Source organism: Folsomia candida, unplaced genomic scaffold (assembly GCF_002217175.1).
Source record: "Folsomia candida strain VU population unplaced genomic scaffold, ASM221717v1 Fcan01_Sc001, whole genome shotgun sequence".
NCBI lineage: Eukaryota > Metazoa > Arthropoda > Collembola > Entomobryomorpha > Isotomidae > Folsomia > Folsomia candida.
Window position 1 is genome coordinate 26,880,770 of NW_019091193.1, and position 15,754 is coordinate 26,896,523.

Consider the following 15,754-nt stretch of genomic DNA (forward strand, 5'->3'; position numbering starts at 1 on the left):
GATCTGATGGTTCTAACTAACTTGTAGGCCGTGTATGCTTTTAGGTGTTGTTGTCGCATCGAGATCATTGATACTTTTCAGTTTTATTAAATGTGTCTGCATCTGCATTCTCTGTAACGGGTGCCCTTTTGCCAATTCCTCCTCCTCCTCCTTCTTCTCCACGCCGTCCAACGCTGTATTATTCTCAAGTCGAATTAAATTCAATGCCTATTTACAATTTGGCATAGGCGAGAATTAATTTAAGTCGAGTTCATTTCACAAGATCCAAACAAGTTTGACAACATTTGTAGATCTCTACAATACATGAATGCTTATAAACTTGCAAGAAAGAACTTTGACTAAATCCGTCTTCGTGGTCATCTTCATCTCGTACTAATTTTTCAACTCTGATCATCATCACCACCATCACGGCTATGATTGAAATGAGAATAAAAGAAACCATAAAATAGTTACCTTATAGCCACCGATTATTATTATTAAGCTCCATTTAAGGCCCTCAGACCATATGTAAACCCGGTAGAAGGAAGGAGAAGAAAAAAATGATTATTGCTTAAATAGTAGTGGTGCTGATCTATTCTTTTGAAATTGTCAAGTCAATCCTTACCCATGGACACTCAACAACAATTACATTATTACACCATGCATGCACGCCAACAACCAAAATAGTGCAATCAATGCAGGCATACAATCCTTTTATGATGACAAGTATCTAATCGTACCGTATGAATGACGGCGATATAATTTACCATTCGGTTCAACGTCTTTAAAGTTTTGCACCTCCACCTCCGACTAGTTCATATATTATTTCATTGACAATACTTCACCACGAAAAAAATCGACTAGACTGCCAAGAAAGAAAAAATGTTGCCAATCAATTTTTCACCTGGCAAAAAAGTGGAGATGTTCATAATAAAAAATCGGTGTCATGTCATTCATTTCATATTCCTTTAGAAAAAAGAGTCAGAGTCGATTTTCCTATCAAAAAATTAACGTGAATAACTAGTCCCTCTCCTAATCAGTGTGGTTATCGTGTGGTTATCTGGTGGTTATCATGAAGGGCGACGAAAATCCAGGAGGAGGGGAGAGGTGAAAGCAGGTTTTTCACTACACTGGGCTCTCGACAGTGGCGGCGTGCAATGAGTTTGGCGCTGAATTCTCCTCTCTTCCCATCTGGATGGCTCTGCGAGGTTAAAAGATTTTGAGGCTACGGTGCGAAAAGTGTTGCTGGGACGAGAGAGTAAAAGTCTGCTCCTTCCATTTTGATCGATTTTGTGGCCATCTCCTCCCTGTAGACGAGTCAGGCAGAGGTTCTGGTTGCTCCTCTGTGGTAAAAGAACTTCTGCTCCTGCATATTTTGCATAGACGGATCCGGGCAGTCAGACCAGCCAATATCAGCACCATCACCACTTTTTACTATTGCATACCCCAGTACTGTACCCTAACTAAGCAGACCAGCAGCAGAGAACCAAGCTTTGCAACATTTGCTTCACAACATTGCATTGATGAACACCATGCAAACGCTCCACTTGGTATTGCAACATCGCTAGGAAAGGAACACACCGCACCTTACCTTACATACACATTACCAGCAAGTAAGCAAGCAAGCAACCTCAGCAGCAGAGAGAGAGACAAGTTTAATATCAACACCAATAAGAGACAACCAAGTCGAGGAAAACCAAGTGTTTCCTCTCTCTGCGAGAACTATTACTTTACTCTGCGTCACTATATTTTCCCTACGACCTACCGCTACTCTCACTACCACTATTATTACGCAAATTGAGGGATAACACCTTATCCAAATGGGGACGGAGTGAAGGATTACAAAAGTAAGGCGACCTAACAAGTGACCGACCCACCGACCGGTGCGGTGTGTATGTGTGTGTACAACAAACAATTGCTTGGGATGATGTCAATAAGAAGAGGGGTAAAAAAGGAGGTGATTATTTTATGTGTTCGTGCCAGTGAAGAAAGAGAAGAAGACCAAGAAATTTTATAATTTGGGGCAATTGAGAGAAATATACTCGACACTGATTACCATTACGTTAATAATTTTAACCAGAATTTTCCTCATTGCTGACGACGAACGGAGAACCATTTTACTTAATACATTGCACTGCACATATAACTTCCCTTTTAAAAAGTGGAACAATCTTCTTCTTCCCAGCTAGTTATTTATTTACTTAGGGTCAATCCAGCACTGCGGCGAATTGTCACACACACACAAGAAGATACCAAAGAGAAAAATCTTCCTCGTCATCATCGAGAAGAAGGAACGACGAGGAGTTAATTGGTGAATGTATGGTGTAGTAGTGGTCGGGCGAGAAGAAGAGGCAGCAGGACAGAAATATTTCGTGTCACTCACTTCACTTCAATACTCTTCGGAGGAGAGAGAGCGAGATTCGTCAGATTGTGCAAAATATAAAGGCCATCAGCATCATCATCAAACTAAAAAACTTCATCTCCACTACTCTAATTCTGACTCCAGACCTCACCAGACTGGACCAGACTGAGAAGAAGAAGAAGATTCACTAACTGACTAATAACTGCCATATTTTTATTACACCAATTAATACACTACACTATATACCACTCCTTCTTGGGATTAGTAAAAACATCGCAAAATTTATCATCGTTCTTCCTCTCTTAAAGAATTCCTAATAAATTGCCAAACACCTCATTGATCGATTTCGTCCTCCATTAAATCATACTATGAACTGAGAGACCTGTTTGAAACAAAAACTGAAATTATAGTAGTTACTAATATATTGGGGAAAAAAAAGTGGAATTGTTTTTCGTTTTTAACTGAACCATGCGCACCTCCTTTTCGCCGAGGTGTTATTCCTCCTCCTCCTCCTCATCATCCTCCTCCACCACTTCTTCTTGTTCCGCTGCTGCAGATTCTAAAGTAATTGTTAAGTCGTCGCCATCTTTAATGGATGCCTGTCACCTTATCAGAGTGGGTGGCGTTGCCGGAATCCAGTGCTGACGACTGGCTAGTCTTTGCTAGGAGTAATTGGATTGTTTATCAGAGAACCAAAGTGGGGGTGATTTTTGACCATTTCGAGGTGATCGAACACGGTGCGTGTGTGTTGTTTCGTGAGTAGTTTGTTGGTGGTCGTTGTTCGTGGTTGAGAGGAAACGGTCCGGGGGGACCGACACGTTGGTTGGTGTATCACCAAAAGTTTTAGAGTTTGTTGTTGTAATTGTTGTTTGTTACCCATTTCTCGTACTCGTCCTTCCTCCTCCTTCCTTGGCGTAAATACCGCGGGGTGGGTGGTGCAAGAAAGAAAAAAAAGCCTTATACTTATCGACGACGACAACTCGTCTCCTCCAGTGTTCCTTCTCTTCTTCTTCGTCCCCAGAATTGGGCGATATTATTGAAATATGGGAAATGCAGCGACAAAAAAGGGCGATCCGGCGGAAAATGGTAAATTATTATCCCAATTAATTATCTCTGTATCCATTTATTATGTTACACGTATGTAAATGTGGTCAGTCAGTGTGTTATACTTATTGTATCATCATATTATTACTCATATCTCTATGTATGTATATATATGTATCCCTCCCTTTTTAATATTTATTTATTTAACTAATTACTCAATAATACCGCTTATTTATATTTAATTCTTCACGACTTTATATAACATAACATGACTTGATATGATGTGAATGATGGCTTATTCTTTTCCGCTTTGCCTGAGCCTATCTATACACCTATCAATTTTTAATTGATATTGACACACCCACCACCACCGAAAGTTTACTTACTCATCCATCCATCCATATATCACGTTTGACTTAACCTTGACGTAATAATCATACAGTTTGCTGACTGCTGTTTGTTTGCACTTTGCTGACTTTGAGCCGCTGTCTCCCGAAATTGCAATTAGCCATCCATCCAGCTAAATATGTTGGTATTTCTTCGTCGTCGTCGTCTTCTTCTTCTTCTTTATCGTCATCACCACACGGCGGATACGTATATATTTATTTTCGACCTTTCCGTTTGATGACGTGTTAAAAAATGTTCCATATAAAATGTATATTTTAACGAAAATGCGAAAAATCCATATTTTGACGTTTTTCGTAAATATTTCAATGTCTTTTTCACAAAAATGTCTGTCAATTTTGCTAAATACATATCCACCGTCTGGTCATCACACGTATGTAAAGTATTAAGCAAAGCACCATCCATCACTCGGAGGAGTAGGGGAGCAAGTAATATGTACTCCAGCGATGAACTTTAGACTTGTGTCTACACAAATAAAACAGAATAAACAACATTAGCCGAGAAGGAAGAGCAGTATTATAGCACGACTCATAATATAATTGCGGAGAAGATTTCTGCAAATCAGCAAAACTAAATTATTTCACTACTCTAGAAGAAAACGGTTATGGGAGGAACAATATTTTCCTAAGCATTACGATGTTTTGTGTAGTAATGATTAATGAGGGATACGGTATTAGAGGGGCGATTAAGCACCACACAACTCGACATACGTATACCTTTTCCTCGGTTAAATCGCACATTTGCGAATTTATATATTTGTTTATTTATACACGAATCCGGACAAACATTGATCATCTGCTTTGGGACAATTGTAATCCATCCCTGCTGCTGCAGAATAACAACAGAATGAAAAGTTGAGGCGATAAGAGAAGCCATTTTATCAATGATAAGATAGACCATTATTTTATTTGCTCTACTACACACATATACACACACAGGGTTGTTGTCGGTCCCTTTGATTCGGCTGGATTTCCTCCGCTCCTCGTTAACTTTACAGAATTCTATTTACTTTCCCTAATTCGCTCGACACTGTTTTACTTAAAGAGTGACTGAGTGATGTGATGTGTTGTTATTTACACTGGTAACCTTGCTTTTAATATTTACCATTTGCCACTACACAGCACACACATACACACACGCAATAGACGACCAAAGTAAAAGTAGAGTGTGTTGGTTGGTGGTTTGAAAGAGCAAACAAAAAAAAACGGGATAAAAAGAAGTCAAGTGTGTCCTCGAGGAAATTTTATAGGGCTCTTTTTCCCCCTTTGTTTTTCCCACTCGAGTCACAAAAGAGAAAATAGGACCGAAAGTGGGTTTTATTCTCCCTGGAAAAGTTTTCCAATCCAAATTTATTAAAAAAAAGAAAAGGGTTCTCGACAACTTTCACCATTCAATTTCATCGCCTTTTCCTTGTCGTCTTGTACTCGATTTGATTTTATGAGGATGCTCGTCTCGTTTATTCCATATATTTTTTTTTTTACATATGTCTCGTTCCTATACATCCGGTAATAAATAGGGCGTAATTAGTTGTATTATTGTGATGGCTTTCACCTTGGATGAGTTTTTCTTTTCATTTCTCGCTTTTTCTAGTTAAAAAAACTCTTACTTTCATTGCAAGTGTTGCGTCTGTATCGTTCATTCGTAAATCTGTGGATTTCATTTCATCCAATGTTTATAGGAATTGAGTGGGCGGTGAAGTATATGATTTGTGCTAGAAATTCAATTCAGCACTTGTATGTTGTCCTGTTAACACGAGGGGTTTGTTTTGACAGAACAATTATTACAACAGTACGGCACAATTTGGCAAGTCGTAGAAATGCGAGGTATTCAGTAATTGTTTGTGTGTGGGGGTCGGTTTTCGACGGTCGAACAAATCTAAATCCGAATCCCGTCAAGTTTTCTCTTCACAAACAGCACACAGAGATACAAAACTTGTTTGTTGTTTGTTACGCTGGAGTTCATTATTTGTCTTCTCGCTTTCTCCTAACGAGGCAGTCAGCGAGTGAACAAGGGGCTAATTTAACTAGAGAATAATAATGCTTTTGTGTCGTGAGGAAGTATTGTTTTCATATTAATTTGACGTACCTGAACTGGAAGGAAACACGAGAATCAACAACAGATTTACATTTCAAAACAGAGAGGAGATGGAGAATAATAATCCATCATGTTGATTCATGTCATGTTCATGCATACACAATAATGTCCAAATTCTAAGAGAAAGTTTAAACTTGTCGGATCATATCGTTCCTACTCATCGCTTAATTTGAGGATTTTCCACTGCTCCGATAAACACGTCGTCAAAGAAGAAAATGTGAATGATTATTATTTCAGTTCCTACAAAATCACCTGTTTTTTTTCCTTGATTGTAATGGTTTCAAGTTTAGGATGATTTTTTCCATCTGTTTTTTTAGAGAAGAAGAAGACGATCGTTTTTAGTTTCTTCTTCCTCCTCCTCCAACCGTTTTGCATAGATTGCTGTGTATGTGTGTGATTGTGTGCGATTTTTCCGAGATGAGAAATGGAGGAAGAAGCATGAGAAGAATATTTTTAGAACATTTAACGTACGAGACTTGTGTTAATGCGATAATGCCATGATAAAAAAGGAGAAGAAGTGACATGGACATTTTTTAGAGGGAGGGTTTCATTGCAATGCAGTGGTACAGTCCGTCCCATTTATATGGATGTACGAGGTCTGTATCTTCATCCTGTGCTCTGCTGCTGCTGGTGCTTCTTTATATTTTCGAGCAGTCATTTCTTAAAACCAGTTAGCATTTATTTTACCAATATGTAATTGTACGCAGATATGTATGCACAACAGGACCAGATACGTGTGGAGAGAACAGAAGGAGACATTAAAAATAGAAATTTTCATACCATTCTGTACAATTTGATGTCATTAGATAGATGATTCGTATGTCATAAAGAAAGAAGCCCAGAATCGGGGAGGAAATCGAGAAAATCATCATAAAATATGGCGACGCTAAATAAATTTTTATAGTCTTTTAGTCCCCACGAAACGAAACGAAACGAAACACTTGACTGCTTCCCAGCTTAATTATAATTAAGCTCCAGCCAAACTAAATACCTGCCGCTTGCAAAAACAATTTTCCGAATAATAACTAAACATGATACCATAACTAAATAATAAGTAAGTAAATAATCCCTCTGTTTTGACCTCGGAGAAGAATTATAACCCGACCGAGGAAGGAGAATAACAACTTTCTTCTCCCAATTCCCTTTGATTTTTGCACAACAACAACTCCGCAATTCTTCTCTTTGCTCTCGTGACAATTAATTATTAACCAAGCCGACTCATCATCTCGTCGCGTTTTCCTGGCTGGATTCTTCCTCTTCTTCTTTTGATGATCTGATTTACCGAGTAACTACTTTACCGTTTGCAACCAGGTATCCAAATCCTAATGCTGGCACAATGATAAATAACGAAGCGAAACCAAGGACAAAAGAGCTTGTCTTATTATCTATTACTAAACTCTCTAAACAGTGTGGCTGCGTGTGTGTGTGTATGTGGCAGGCTGTTGTGGGCGACTATTTACTAATAACTAATCCTAAATATTATTATGTACTACAACATATTTCCTCCTCTTCTGTTCACGCTGTGAAAGATATTGGGCCTCCTCAGACACACGAAAATATCGTCGCTTAGAATTTCGCTTCGTTTTTCGCTTATCGATAGCATGGCCAAAATTATAAAAATTGCAAAATTTTGTTCCGACTGTAGCTGACCGACCTTAACCTCACATCTGAGTTGAGTTTCTGTTCGCTTGCCCCAGAGCTCGCTTATCAGGAAGTAAGCGAAAAACGATGCGAAATTCTAAGCGACGATATTTTTGTGTGTCTGAGGAGGCCCATTATGCTTTTTGTTTAACGATTTTGGTAGTACTAGTAGCGGTTTGGTTGGTGGTGGTGGTAGTATTACTACATATTTACTACGTTATACGTACTAATACTACTACTACTACTAAATATTTGGTGAGTGAGTGAGTGAGAGATACATAGACGGATAGATTTATTATAGGATTTAGACAGAAATTGCTAGTATTTACGAAAGGAAAGTCATCATCATCTCATCATGGCGTCCTTCTACTACTTCTTCTTCTTCTTCTTATAATACTAACAAATTTGGCCTCCCGCTCTCTCATTTGAAATTAAAATAATTACTACTTAAACTCGACTTATTAAAACCTATTCTTGTCGCGTTTCTTGTTTTTGGGTTGTTTTTCATTTCACTCTCTCTAGCGCGGCATCATCTCATCTCCAGTTCCAGAGTGAAGTGAGGGCATCATTATGAAAATCGTCGTCGATCTTCGACAGAAAAAAAATCCATATTTTTATAAAATTCTCATACATGTGGATTTCTCAGTATGTTTATAAAAGTATTTTTGTCTCTTGGAAATCAGGTGGTTCGAATCAGAAGCCTCCAGACAGTGGTTAGTACCTTTTTTCGGAATATATATTTTATACAAAAAAAACCTTTTATTTTTTAGATGATTTTCCTCCACTACTTTTTTTCCTCTTACTTACTTAGCAGCTCTCTTACTTTCACACAGCCTCACAGTTTTTATTTACAGGCAGAACAAGAAATAATTAATACTTAATTATATAAAGCGATAACAAAACCTAGATCAGTTTAGAGTTAATTTTTTTACTACTATTTTTCACGCATGATTACTAACAAAGCAAAACAAAAAATAAGAAAAATAATAAATACAGAGTAAATAAAACTACTGGGAAAAATGGAATACATAAAAAATGTGAGTGCATATCGGGCGAGGAAGTAAAAGCACTGAAGGGAAAGTTGGTCTGGTTTATTTTACTGAGAAAATAGGTTTAATTATTTGTCACAATGCATTAAGCCCACCTCAAGAAGACAGATTCTTCTCGAGTCCAGCTACAGGTTTATGTATTCTCACGCCATGAAGCGAGTACTTTGTTGAGATCACTCTCCTCCTGCAGCACCAGATATAGTTCTCTCGTCTCATTAAACTAATAGTTTCTGGCCTGATAAACGCCAAAATGTGTGCCATCCATACCATCCCATTCATTTTCCTTGGTTTGTGTCCGACCTGTTTTAATTTGAACTGAACAGATGTGAAGGAGTTGAGTTGGGCGTGGGCTGGTTGGCTTGATGGAGAAAGTGATCGACAAATTGATTCCATATATACGAGAAGAAGAACCAAACTGGCAGCGGTGGTGGTGGTGGTGCTGGGTCTGCTCCTTCGTCGTCGTCGCCGTCGTTCTCGTCGTCGTCATGTACGTGTCTCTGTGTTATGTTGGAAGTAGGAAGAAAAGAAAAAAAAACGACCAAGAGCGTGCTTTCCCTCGACGACTTTCTCTCTCTTAACACTCCCATGCATCCCAATGCTGGTGGGTTGCATAACGGGTACAAAACGTGTGATGTGTGATGCACACTCCATTGTGAGAGAAAAAGCGACTCGATATATTTGCAATTTAGCTACGATTCTAATCAGAGAACTGGGTTTTTTTATTCTCTTTCAACTTATGTAAATGTTTGATTGTTACGGAAAATTAGATAAATAAGTAGGATTTTTTCCCAAGATGGGTATCTATCTACTCGTACATATGTACATATGCGGGTGGGTGGGTGGTGGTGGTAGGTAGATGCTAGATAGTCGTCGGAAAAGCCCACTCGTTTCAGCGGCTCTTTAACTTACGCGAGAAGGAAACCGGTTGTTGTGCATGTTATTTGTTGAACCGTGCCTAATAATAATGTGACTTTGTTAACAAGATGGTTCTCCAAAGAAGTCATTACTTCCTACGTGAGTAATACTGAGCGACTCGTTTCCTCATTGTTAGTACATTTCTACGAACGTACGGAGTAGCGACGACGGGCGGGTTGGAAAATAATGTGGGAAGTAAGTTTCCTCCTCGCTTTGAGGAGAGACGTACGTAACAATTCCTTGATGATAATTGAATCGTGAATGGCGAGAGTGAAAGGAGGACCGAGGGATGAATAGGAGAGGAGCAGGCAGAGTAGTAAATCAGATTTGAGTGAGAAGAGCAGATTCTACAATTCCAACATTTCATCCATCCTCGGAAGGAAAGAGGATATGCATTATTCAGTTAAATTCAGACGGCCAGATAGACAAGTGGTGGCAGTTTTACGGGGAAAAGTGAATACAAGAAGTTATCATTGCTATGTAGCCCACCCGACCGCCGCGGGGTGGGGGTTGGTCGCAGCGTAATTTTATTGAGGCCTCGTGGGAGTGAAGTATCATTTTTTTTGCTAATTTTATTCCCTCCCTCCAAGATTATGTAAGGTTTCCGTGTGAAATAGAAATTTTCAAGTGATTACATAAGTAGTTTTCATTAGACTTGTTAATGAGGAGGGAGGAGGAGGACTAAGTCGAATTATTAATAGGCGAATAAATGCCACGAAATCAATCTCACGGTGGAGGAGAAAGTCTGGGAAAAACAATGCTGACGATGGTGATCGGTGGTGGTGGTAAGTCAAGTATTTCTCAGAGTCGACACAGAGCGAGGAGCTCTTTGATGATGTCCTAAAATATCATTGGGACAGACAGCCGAGTAAATATTATTTCCTCTCATGAAAGGACAGGAGCGAGAGAGAGAGGAAACCATGATAATAATGACGCAATGAAAAGGCACGAGTAGAGATTTTCCTCGTGAACTTGCAGGTAAAATGCTAAGAGTTTCCTACTTTGACATGAAGCAGAATTGTCGTCGTTGGAGTAAGTCAAGTGGTTGGTCGTTGTCGACGTCGTCGTCGTCGTGGTTGTGGTGATTGTTAGGCTTGTGTTGTTGTTGAAAAGGCTTTCTCTTCCAAGAATCCAATGTATGTACGTAGATATACACACACGAGGAGGAGAGAGAGAGAGATGGATGGATCCCACCACTTACTTTCCAGTCCCTCTGGACACTTATTTTCCTTCATAACATTCATAACCAAACCAAATAAGTGTTGCGTTGCGTTGCCTTTGCTGACCTGCCATGCATGCAGACCGAGAGAAAGCTCTCTCTCTCTGAAAAATTATTACATTACGAGAAACGGAACGATGCCTAGTCAGTCCTCGCCTCGTGGTTTGTTTGGTAACCAAGTCAGAGCTCAGAGAGATTTTTCCATTCAACTCTGATACAATTATTTTACTCTCTCTCCTCGACTGGACAGGGTCGCTGCATGTATTTTCCTCCTCTCGCGGAGAAAGCCAACCGAGAAATGTTTTCCAGGCTAAATCAATACTATTTGCTTAGAGAGAGAGAGACATTTATCGGGTGAGTGAGGTAGGAGCAGTAGGAATCAGGAAAAGGGTTATAATATTTGATATGGGGTTTCCTCCGGATAAAAATGTGGAGAGAGAGAGAGGTGAGTGAAGCAAAAACCTGGATGATATTTCTCTCTCTATGGACGGAAAAGATATCCCGTCTTTTACTTGGTCGACCTTTGCTGCTGCTTTCATCCTCCTCCTCCTCTCATCTCTCTCGCCAAGTAGGAAACCATACCTATGTTCAATCTGCTCTCACCACGACGACGACGACGAGCCCCACCACCACCACCACCACCACCTCAGTCGTGGCAGAGTAAGTGGCACTGGTCGTGATGGAGATTGACTGCTTTGGGAGAAAACATCAATACAATGAATGGATTGGATTGCTTTCTCCACTCCAAATTAGAAACTAGTCGGTGGAGCAGGGCGGCGGTGTGTATGAGCAGAAGGCAGGAGTGGTGGAATGAGAGAGAGAGAGAGAGAGAGAGGATAACGGGGTGGCTGGCGATGTATGTTTCCCTTCACCATTTTACACTAAAAAGGACAACCTTCTCACTTTGTTAGTCTGCCGGGTGAAAGTAAACTGAGGGAATGGCAAGTCATGCATTATTGGTGGGACAATCATTCTCCATTCTTCTCTCCACAATTCGGCTCCATCATCAGAACTAAAACGTGTCCATAGACTGACAAGGAACAAAACGGGAGTGGTTGGTTGGTAGTGCTTCGTGGTGGTGGTGGCAGGCATGATATGAATCCGTATAATAATAAAACGTGGTGGTGCTGGCTGGCAGAGGTGGTTTAGTTGGTTTTGGTTTGCCCATTATTATACCCAAGCAAGCAAGCAAACTGCTGAGTCAAGCGTAGTTTGACTTGATGTTAGCTCTAGTCAAATTCATTTCCATATAGAACACCAAACTGGGAAATTCTCTCGGCGAGACTTTTCTCCTTTCTCTGCATGCTTCTATCTACGATTTGACGGGCTAACAGGCACTCTAAATAGTGTCGGCTTCCACTTCATTTCCTCTCTCCACTCTATTACCGAGTTTGGTAGTAATTTCACCACATCAAAAATGATAGGAAAAAATGGTTATAAATAAATTTTAGGGGAGGTTACAATTGAGTTCTCCCAGCGTATGCTCTCACATTTTGAGCAAACTAGTGTCAATCGATCATAGATTTGCTTAATATGATGTTTGCAAAAGACACGATTTGTCAAAAGCTCAGATTTTTCAGAGATATTCCAAGAGGAGAAAGTGGACTTAAAATTTACTGCGCGCTTTCTCTTCTTGGAAAGCGAATATCTCTGCCAAACCTGGCCATTGGCAGATTGTGTCTATTGCAAATTTCATACTAATTAAATTTGTGATCGATCGACACTAACTTGGTCAAAATCTGAGAGAGAGGACCTCACTAGCAAAAAGATAGACAACATTTTAGCACCACTTGATTATTTAGTGTGCCGAAAACGCTGGGTATGTCGGACTGCGCTTCAATGTAGTGCCATTTCCTCATCCATCCATCCATGCTACATAGTCTGGCTCTGCATACATATGCATGTCCTCCTCTCGTCCTGTCCTGGTCGCGAAGGAGGAAAAAGAGATTGGCGAGAGAGTGAAAGTAAAGTAAGCTTTTGTGCCCAGAATCTAACGAGATTCCTACTTTCACACATGGATGGATCGGATTTATTTCGAAACTTGGATGACTTTCGGGCTGCATGCAACCCCGGCCAGATTGGAAACGGAAATTACTTTATAATTAGTAAAAGTAGGAACTATTTCAGATTGGTAAAGTTTGAATTAACCACGGGTTAAACCTCTCATTGGATTTCTTACAATTCTCAACAAACAAATTCATTCATCCATTCACTCACTATACATATTTTCAAACAAGACGATTAAATAAGTTTGGAAATTTTCACCAAATTTAATTACCTAATTGAATCTATTATTTTTCCAATTAATCATTACTCTCTTGCATAGCGAACGAGTAGGAGTGGTGTCATCATGTCAGGATTTAAGTTAATAGAATCATCAACTTCACAACGACCAGCACGACCACCACCACCGCGAACTTTCTTTCTTTCTCTTTCTCCATATTATTTGCAAAACTTTGTCGCAATATGACTCGGCCTGTGATTAGTTACGCACGCGAGGGAGAGAGAGAGAGAGCAGAGTTTGGTGGCATAGGCCCAATTTCAAGGCTGCAGGCAAGGGCACACCACATCAGACTTTTCGTGTCCCCTCTGCTTAGCACGAAGCAACCGTCCATTCCACATACTTTGTCGAGTATTGGATCCATCTGCGCTGCCTGAGCTGCTGCTGCTGCTGGGTCGATTAATCCTTCTTTTCGGACTTTATGCATTATATAGGCCCGATAGCCACACCAAGACCACTATGTACACACATAGTCTGAGAGAGAGAAGGAACTACTACCCAGTAAGTATGTAAGCAGTCGCCTCTGGGTAATAATAGAACTGCAAATAGCAACTCCCAGCCAAGTTGCACTCACTCTTCTCCACCAAAGAGAAAAGATCTCTCCAACGTGTACTTGGAATGGAGGGAAAGTTAGTGTAGAGAAAGAAATACCCGGGTTTTGCTGGACGAGTGGTGCTGCTGCTGGGATGAAAATTCTGGAGAAAGCAGTAAAGGAGGCAATAATGGTGGTGGAAGGAAAAAGAAGAATTTTTGAGGATCACTCTCCTCTCTTCACCTGCAGTTCAGACGGACAAAATCTCTCCTTCTTCTCGAGGAGAAAGGAGTAGAAAGGAAAAAAAAAGTGGAATTGCTCTCACGAATCAAAGAGATTTCTCTCCTCTGAGCAAACCTTGCTGGCTGGTTGGATGGCATCAAGTACATCGTTGATGGGTCAAAGAGAGAGAGAGAAAGTTGTATCTCTTGCACCACCCAAAATAACAATTTTATCAGAGTCCTGCTGCTGAGTCAAAGGAGAAAGTAGGCAACAGGGTTGGTTTTTCTTAGCATTTTCATCTGCCCAGGCTGCTGGACTGGACGAGAGGCAGAGGAGGAGGGTCGGGTTAGAATGTATAAATACGAGCCGTTAGTTATGTATTATACAAGCCCGTCATCTCATCATCATCAGCATCATCATCATCTCCATGTCATCTCGCGTCCCTTTGATTTTGGCACTCACTACACTCCAATCACGCCCCAGGAGTAGCTACATACTTAGTTGCAGCAGCCTTACGTAAGGAAAAACGTAGGGAAGATTGGGAAATTTAGGCGGCTTGGCGTTACTTTTAGTCAGGTAATAGGAGGGAGCAGCTTGTACATAGGTTTTATTAGAATAATAATAACCTTCCCTGAGAGAGAGAGAGAGGCATTTATTTCGAAGAGAGAAACAAGTCGAGGCTTTTACAGTGAGGTCTCTGCAGCAGAATTGTTATTGGCTCGAGTTCAAAGGAGAGGAGAATGGAAATTCGGATATACTTTGAGAGAGAGAGTCAGGATGATGATATGTATGTAGCACCAGCAGTAGCAGCCCCACCACCTTAAAAATGATGTCTGCTCGATACAGATTCATAATGGACCTCTAAAGCTGAAAGTGAACTGCCGGGCGCAGAAGCATCGTCATCATGGTTTTCATTTTCCTGTCGTATATGTATATTTACCCCGAGAGAGAAAATTTTGATTCATCTCCCACGTTTATTTATTAGCTGTTTTGCCTCTCTCTTATTCGCTCCTTTAATCAAGCCACCTTTGAGGTTCGCTGGTGGAGTGGATGATGGACATTATTATGATCAAGTCGCGGCGTGGGACTTTCTCCTCATCATCCATGTAAATACCTTGTTTGGCAGGATTTTATTTAAATTTGACCTCGTGTTGTCGGCCCGTGTGCCCGTCTCCTTTTGAGGTACGTGCCAGAGAGAGGGCTTTCATCCTGGTGGTGATGGTGGTGGTCGTCCTGGTGGTTTCTGCCGTGTGGAGAAAGTCGTGGAAGGTAAAGTGTGTGGAAAGATCGTTTCAATTTTACCACGACATCCACTTGTAACCCACCACGACCACCACCACCACCACGAGAGGAGGATGAAGAGAGGAGAAAGGATGTTTTGAAATATTGATTGTCATCTCATCCCATGGAGATATTTGGGACTTCTTTCTCCAGAATATTCAATATTCCTCAACTCGACGTGGTCCCGACTGGATGGATGGATGCATGAATGTATGGAGACGCCGTGTGTGCATTCAGGGAAGAACATAACAAGTCTCTTGAGAGGAAATGATGCCAGGCAGGTGTTGTGGTGAAGGTGGTGGTCTTGTGGAGTGTGCAACTCTACATGTGTGCTTTTGTTCTAATTGTGAATTCTGTATATTAAATGAGTCCTTTCTGTCGGAGAGACCACACCTACTTTTCCAGCATTCAGTTGACACGTAGTCCTCATCACCAGCACCACCACGACTTGAAATGTCAGTCTTGTCCTCCTCCTCCTCCTCTTCTTCCACCACTCTCGATGAGTTTGGCCATGCATGCACCGCTGCTTCCAGGCTCAGTTCAAGTGAACCGTTCTATTACCAACGTCAATATCTTTTTTGAAGAGGAAAAGTCCTCCTGGTGGGTTTAGTAGTAGTCCCACGGAAATTTCTGCCAGGTAGAGTACCCCAATTGTATGTACACACATATGCGCTCGCTCGCTCACTCAACATTACGCTACGTATTATGATTATGATTACGCAAAGTCAAG

The 15,754-nt window shown here is 40.7% G+C and overlaps 1 protein-coding gene across 11 annotated transcripts in view; it reads left to right on the forward strand.

The window, feature by feature from the left end:
* LOC110848737 (cAMP-dependent protein kinase catalytic subunit 1) overlaps window positions 1-15,754 on the forward strand; it is a 45,298-nt gene that overhangs the window by 18,008 nt on the left and 11,536 nt on the right. The window contains exons 1-2 of one of the 11 annotated variants that reach the window (XM_022096083.2): window positions 1,312-3,427; window positions 8,209-8,238. The exons of 8 other annotated variants lie outside the window; for them this stretch is intronic. In XM_022096083.2, the coding sequence (XP_021951775.1) occupies window positions 3,385-3,427; window positions 8,209-8,238 (73 nt within the window). In that variant the 5' untranslated portion in view covers window positions 1,312-3,384. Of the gene's footprint in view, window positions 1-1,311; window positions 3,428-8,208; window positions 8,239-15,754 lie in introns of those variants that run through there. 2 more of the 11 variants (XM_022096092.2, XM_022096101.2) reach the window with 2 other exon arrangements.